General features: G+C 34.9%; 2 protein-coding genes across 2 annotated transcripts in view; one reads left to right on the forward strand and one right to left on the reverse strand.

Annotated features, from left to right (window-relative positions):
* The window catches only part of LOC125862370 (probable CoA ligase CCL5), a 4,540-nt gene extending 1,694 nt beyond the window's left edge, over positions 1-2,846 (forward strand). The window contains exons 2-5 of the mRNA XM_049542417.1: positions 1,708-1,853; positions 2,214-2,281; positions 2,375-2,477; positions 2,596-2,846. Coding sequence (XP_049398374.1) covers positions 1,708-1,853; positions 2,214-2,281; positions 2,375-2,477; positions 2,596-2,709 — 431 coding nt within the window. The 3' untranslated portion in view covers positions 2,710-2,846. The remainder of the gene's footprint in view (positions 1-1,707; positions 1,854-2,213; positions 2,282-2,374; positions 2,478-2,595) is intronic.
* Positions 2,847-3,624: 778 nt separating this feature from the next.
* Positions 3,625-6,993, reverse strand: LOC125862098 (uncharacterized). The gene is made up of 2 exons (XM_049542092.1): positions 6,614-6,993; positions 3,625-4,036 (listed from the first exon to the last, which is right to left on the reverse strand). The coding sequence occupies exons 1-2, from the start codon at positions 6,724-6,726 to the stop codon at positions 3,829-3,831; spliced, it is 321 nt and encodes a 106-aa protein (XP_049398049.1). The 5' UTR covers positions 6,727-6,993; the 3' UTR covers positions 3,625-3,828.
* Positions 6,994-7,265: the final 272 nt, after the last annotated feature.

Consider the following 7,265-nt stretch of genomic DNA (forward strand, 5'->3'; position numbering starts at 1 on the left):
TTTTTATCTATAAATAATATATATATATATTATGTCGGTTTGACTTTTTTTTTCTTTTAATACCAAACCAAATCAAGAGTGGTCGGTTTTTTTTCAACCGCCAAACCAACCAAACCAAATCACAAATTAATTTTTTTCTGGTTTAATTTGATTCGTTGATTCGATTTGACTTTATGGTTTGACTTGTGCACCCCTAATATATGGTACATGTTTGGACTAGCCGGGAATACTAAAGAAAGAATTGAAAGAGATGGTCAAATTTTTTATTTTATTTTTATAACGATGACGTCAGGGCTAGTTTGCATACATATAACTAATTTTATGGGTTAGTTGTTAATTTCCGCACCACTCGGCTAACTCCATTCACCAAAACATGAATAAATTGAAAGAAGACATCTTATATTTTTTGTTTTAGATTTTGAATTTGAGATATCATAGTTCTCTATTCACTTGAGAAACTCTTTCCTTTTTGATATGTGTCAAAAATGGTTTAACTTGAACTTCAACATGCATGTTTTTATAGCCATAAAGATAATCATACTATGTGTAAGCTAAATAAAAAAGGAAATTATGCTAAGTTTATGTTACAAGTTTCAAAACACTTTTTTCTTTTTGAATTTTATGCTCAATTATGCACTATCATATACTTTCTCTGTCTCTAATTACTTGTTCACTTTTTCTTTTTTTGGTTTTTCCTAATTACTTGTCCATTTTGACAAATCAAAAAATGATAATCTTTTTTTCCCTATTATACCCTCAATTAATGACTTGAAAAAGATAGAACTTCTTGAAAATCTTAATATTTTAATTCATCCACTTCGTAATTAATAGGGGTAAAATGATAATCTCACTATATCATTAATTATTTTATATTAATGTGTCAATTCAAAAGTGGATAAGTAATTAGGGACAAAGGGAGTAAATGAGAACTGTTGGGGTATTTTTCTTTTTTTAAAAATATTTTTAATTTACATAACATTTAATTTGATAAAAATGCCTCGGCACTCATTGCTTTGAAAAAATCTTCTTCTCTGGCTAGTGAGCTTTTGTTCCAGTCCATACATTATGAAAGTGTAATTATTTATATCAACTTTGCATTATGTTTTGTCTGTCCCACTGCTTTTTCATAGTGCTTTGATGGTCCCATAAACTATTGGGGGACTGAAGAAATATTCAGCACTTCCTCCATTTCTTGTTTTTTTTACACCATTGAGGTAGGTCCTTCAGAAATAGTTTCTCTATCTTCACGAGTTAGGGATAACGACTATGGTATATTATACATCAACTGAATAGTCACTTGCACAACATAGGATCAAATTAAAAGTAAGTTCAATATCACCTTAAAAGATTTACTTTCACATGTTAGAAATTGTTCGTCATATTTAGGTATTTGGAAATTGGTTTGATGTTTTGATCCAAGCGAGCCTTGGAGCAATGATTAAGTTATCCCCGTATGATCTTATAGATCACGGGTTCTTGCAAAGGAAGCAGCCAATAATGCTTGCATTATGGTAGACTGTCTACATCACACACCTAGGGGTGCGGCCCTTCCCCAAACCCTGCTAAGCTAGATGCTTTGTGCACCTGGTTGCCCTTTTCTTTTCGTATCTATGCTTAGTTCATTGATAATTCACAAGTTTGTGAGAGTGATATCCATTGACCTATTGTTATTGCCTTCATTCATGATTATATTGCTGCGAAAAACAGGTTATTTCAGTAATGAAGAAGCTACTGCTTCCACTCTAGACTCTGATGGATGGTTAAGAACTGGAGATCTATGCTATATAGATGAAGATGGTTTCATTTTTGTGGTTGATAGATTAAAGGAGCTCATCAAATATAAAGGATATCAGGTAAATGAAAACAAACTCTCTCATTCTTCCAATATATAGTTGGCTTTTCGCCAAATGCCCTAAAACGTATTTTGCATATAGTGTTATCTAAAGTGAAAAATGAAAAAACGCTCATAGGTCTGTTGGGGCTAAAAGCGTAAAGCACAAAATTTTTTATTGAAAGGTGCAAAGGGAGAGCATAATACAAATATGTATGTGTAGTCAGTAATTTGAATAACATATAAAGTGAAATATCAACTGTTTAGTGTTGCATTTCACGATTATGCTCATTCAACACCCAATATACATGATCTGACACTTTTCTTTATAGTTAAAACTTACAACAGTACTCTCTTAACAACTTTTCATATCATCTTCTAGGTTCCTCCAGCAGAGTTAGAGGCTTTGTTGCTCACTCATCCAGACATTTCTGATGCTGCTGTTATACCGTGAGTATTACTTCAAATCGCGCTTCCTCTTATGCTTTACTGTTTCAGTATGAATCTCTGATGATCGTTTCATAAATCTCGTTGTGTTTTAAGGTTTCCGGATAAGGAGGTAGGACAGTTTCCTATGGCATATGTAGTACGAAAAACTGGAAGTACTATATCAGAGAGTGCAGTCATGGATTTCATCGCGAAACAGGTAAATTTTGAATAGTCACATTTACTAGATCAATTTATATGATAAGAACTCAGACTTGAAACTAGTTTTCGAATAGAATCTGTAGTGATGCTCAAATTTATCGCGTTTGTTTGTGTAGGTTGCTCCATACAAGAGAATTCGGAGAGTTGCATTTGTGGCTTCCATACCCAAGAATCCTTCTGGCAAAATACTTAGGAAGGATTTAATAAAGCTAGCAACATCAAAACTCTGAGAACAAAAGTTATGATTTTTGCATTTTAGTAAGTGTGACTTTTTCAGCAGCCATAGTGTTGTTATTGTGCTAAATAATGAGTGTATACTGAAGCTTATTCTTGTTGATTATAAGTAATTTGAAGAGTTCTATCATCTTCTCAATGAATGTGTGAGCTTCTGTTAACTTGGTATGATTGTGAAGGAGTATGAAGGGAATGATTCACAATTACACATTTATTAACTCAACTCAACTCATTTTGAACTGTCTAAATTTAACTCCACCGCCCATTTGACACCCCAAATGTTATGCAAAAAGTAAACAAATGAAACAGTTATTAACAGTAGCAAACTGCAAGTGGAAAACATGTCTCATCAACGTATGAAAATGTGGCTTTTGGTAACAGCTAAAGTTGTTGTCATGTGATCATGAAGTCACAGGTTCAAGCTATCTCTAGTAGATTCCTGAAATGCAGGGTAAAGCTACGAACAATAGACCCATATGGCACGACCCTTCCCTGGACCTTGCACATAGCAAGAGCTTAGTGCACAAGACTACCCTTCAAATGAAAATGTGGCTTCTATGATCTCCATTTTATCATTCTACAACTTCAACTAGATCACTGCACAACAGGTTGCAGCCATTTTTATTTTGCTTGCTAAGCATTATTTTAGGGTCATTCTATTCCTGTAAGCATCTAATGAAAAATAATCGGTGAGCAAATAGATTGCACATAAGCAAAAAGAAAGAGATTACTCGATCTATTTCCATATCACTCATGATATATATCAAAACTCTGACATCCATTGCAACTGTATATTGCACTATTGCCCAGCAGGGTAATGAAAATCCACAAAATAAAAGCAAGGTATATGAAATTTCATAATATGATGAAGGATAAAACCAACAAGACCAAACATCACCAGCAGGAACATCTGCAGTAATAGGAGCGGGCGAAATAGCTCTATTGTGAAATTATATCCCAAAACATTTAATCAGCTTGCCTCTAATTCCATTGCGTATTAAGGAAACAAAAAAAGCACCAAAGGAACATCAAAATAGCAGTAAGATATTTCTCTTAATTTACAGGAAAAAGAGTTTGTCCCCCGTTGTAAAATAGTTCTTGCATCCTACACCTCTCTACATGGATAATGGGAGAAGCATCCTTCGCTTCTTTTTCCGCGCTGATCTTACTTGCTTTGCTATTTTCATGCATAAAAGCAATAGCAAGGTCACACATACTAAAATAAAAGCAAGCTTTAGATGCCTGAAGTACAGTGATACGGCAGAGAAAACCAGGAAAGCTAAAATAACCAGTTCCCATATCACAAAGATGACAACATCCACCCTGCATCAATGAAGAGAAGAAATAAGAGAAGGCACAGGAGAAAGTATATTCTAAGTTACAGCAGGAAGTGGTAATGACGGATAGACAATGATAATCCTCCACAGCAGGAATTTGCAAAAGGTTTTATTAAAGAGACCTATACAGCTCTAGGACCAAGCAGCAAGGATCCACTCACTGAAGTCTTCATCCGGTCCATTATAAAAGGTCCGGCCTAAACATTTTCACTCGATCCAGCATTTGCTGCATCCACATGTACTAGTATATTCAATGTTTTTGAATACATCTCTCAAAACAAATGACTAATGAATCATCTCTGCCTTTGGGATTTTAATTTGCTAATTTCTTGTTATTACCAATAACTCATCTGACTCTCAACACTATCGAATAAAGAGGAAGAACATGCACATCAACCTATGCCATAGCTCATATCAACTCCTAAAATGTGTTAAACATACCAAATTTTTCTTTCTGAAGGTTTAGCTAATAGTAGATAATTATTTGGTAAAAGTAAGAAGAGGTGACTTATCAACAATATAAAAATACAAAAAGAGGTAGAGAAGCCTCAAACTGTTAGGAGCTGCTTTTAATAATCCATGGAAATATGACATTTCAAAAGAACTTAGATATGATTGTATAGTATATAATGATTAGACTCAACAAGAGTGGGATGACACCCTACCATGTAGTACGTAATATTCGTAAGTAAATATTCTGTCATTTGAAGTGGAGAAAGTCCCTTATACCGTAGTCTACTTCTCAATGCATCTAGTGGAAAGGTTTTGAGGAAAGACTAGCAAGGTGGAAGATGCATTGTTTAGAAACAGGGGCAAGTTTAACCGGATAATACATATATTGCCTTTTCTTATTTCATATTAGAAAAACATCCTCATACTAGAAAGCACCAATGCAATGTAAACGGTATAAAAGTATTCCAGCTTACATTCCATACAGATTCAGTAACCATTGAATGTAATTATTTTTTCTTATTCACTATTGCAGCTTTAGTAGCCAAAATAGTCTAGCAAATCTAGAAGAACTTATGAGGATGAAATAAGGGGCAAAAGAAGGCATGTAATAACAGATGCAAAGGCTTTTGATGTGGTTATATTTCACCACAGGTCATCTATCCAGAGTTAGCAGAAATTCAATAAATTAAGGTGGGGATCATGTCAAAAGGTTTGTGGGTGGAAGACAATACTAACAAAAGTGGGCAAACCTAGACTGCTGAGTGAGATATCCTCCTAGGTTGAGCATTATTGATGAAAATATAACTAGAAAGAGGGAAATAGGAGAAGTTCAAAAGCTGTATAGCAGTCACTCCTTAAAGTTTTATGGATACTCCAGAATTATCGAATAAATATTGGCTGCTGAGTGAGATGATATCTTTAATAATGAGGGATTTATGTGAGAGGGTTTTCAACATTTTAGATTTAGGAGAGAAGTGAAGGAACGGAAGCTTGTTAGTTCCAAGGAGCTGTTGAAGGACTTGACAAACTACAACAAGGAGGATGATAAATGTTCATTGAGAGCTGAGCATCAAATGAACAGCACATTCAGTCTCAAATGCTTCTGCGTGTTATTATTGCAACAAGGACAAACTCAAGCGACTCCATGGAGAAAGAGGAATCCGATGAAGATGATTCAAAGAAGGGTAGAAAACGGCCAACTGCACTTAAGAGCAGTTTAGTGACCTTTGTGTATAAATAATCCATTGTAATCAGTTTACCCTTGTCTAATACAAAACTTCTTCATCTTCTGTATATTTCTTCTTTTAGAGCCATTCTATCAGAATTCCTTGGTACCCTGAATAGTGAAACTTCGAATTCTTCTTGAAGTCCTAGCTTTTCATGTAACACATTCATTGCATAAATGGCCTAATCTCTTTAGACTAATTAGTGAAACAGGATTGTCAATCAATCGAGCCACATCAGAAAAACTATTCTGGCAAACAAATACTTGGAGTATATCTAATATGTTCACAATGTTCCTCTATTCAAAAGACCCAATCTTTAACCATCCAAAGAACTTTGACGAGGCAAAATCATCAACTAACAACAACATACCAAATGTAATCCTACAAAGTGCAATCTAGGGAAGGTAGGTGTATCCAGACCTTACCCCTACCCTAAAGGTAGAGACATTGTTCCCTATAGACCCTCGGCTTGATGAAAACAACAGCAACAGCAATTTACCCAGTGTAATCCCACACGTGAGATCTGGGGAAGGTAGTGTATACCCCCTACCTTGGGAGGTAGAGAGGTTGTTTCCCCTCTGCTCACAGGGGTCAATAAACAAAGGCAAAATACTACACAAGCAAAACAAAAGAGTCCAAAAAAAGAACACTATACGATAATCGAAGTATCCTATATTATAATCCCGAGTATAATCACAAAAATTAACATCCAAATGCTGGAATTTACCAAATCAAATCCAATTCTCACAAGTATCAATTCAACAACAATTTCATAGAACATAAATATGCTTTAAGGAGTGCAATTCCATAGGATAAGCAAAAACATGAGAGATATCAATTTAAAAGGTAAAACAAAAAAAAACCTAATCGGAAATGAATGATACCTTGAGGATGTTAAGTTAGAGGTAGAAGAGAAGAAAGAGACGGATGCCCAATCGTGCTTCGATCTAATCTGATACTCTCTCAGCTGCTCTGCTAGCTTCGATCTCGTAATCATCGTTCCGTTCCACCTTCCGATTCCTCCCCCGCACTTCCTCTCTCTCTCTCTATAGCTCTCAATCGATTCAAATGTTGATTCTGTGCGTAAACCTACAGCTCTCCTATGCGCGCATCGATAGAGAGGAGATCCCGGAGAGACGAACGTGCCGGCGGCAATGCGGCGACCCGGCGGCCGGCGATCGAAAGGGATTTTGAATTATTTTATTACTAACAGAAAAACTTATGTTCGTTTGGGTTGTTTTCCTATTTCTCTGTACAATATTGTGACTCTTTTCTAATATTTCAACTAAATCTTTTTATTTTTATATATTAGACGTAAATTAAAAAAAAAAAACTGTTTTATTTTCTTCTATAGTATATACTAGTATTCGTATTCGCGCGTTGCGCGGATAATTTCAAATATAATAGTGTTTTAAATTAAATTTATGACTTTTGGTTGTGTATTTTTCGTTTGTTCCAATTTATTTAATTATGTTTTACTATAATTACGTGCATGAGCTTAAAATAGCACTTTCAATTTTATAATTGATGTATTTT

The sequence above is a fragment of the Solanum stenotomum genome, chromosome 4 (genome assembly GCF_019186545.1).
Source record: "Solanum stenotomum isolate F172 chromosome 4, ASM1918654v1, whole genome shotgun sequence".
In the NCBI taxonomy this organism is placed as follows: Eukaryota; Viridiplantae; Streptophyta; class Magnoliopsida; order Solanales; family Solanaceae; genus Solanum; species Solanum stenotomum.

What these genes read in the sequence shown, in the direction of transcription:
- LOC125862098 (XM_049542092.1), bottom strand. Translation starts at nt 6,726, where the DNA reads ATGATTACGAGATCGAAGCTAGCAGAGCAGCTGAGAGAGTATCAGATT. An exon ending in TCTAACTTAACATCCTCAAG is followed by an intron (nt 4,037 to 6,613) that starts GTATCATTCATT and finishes TCATTGATGCAG; the next exon opens with GGTGGATGTTGTCATCTTTG.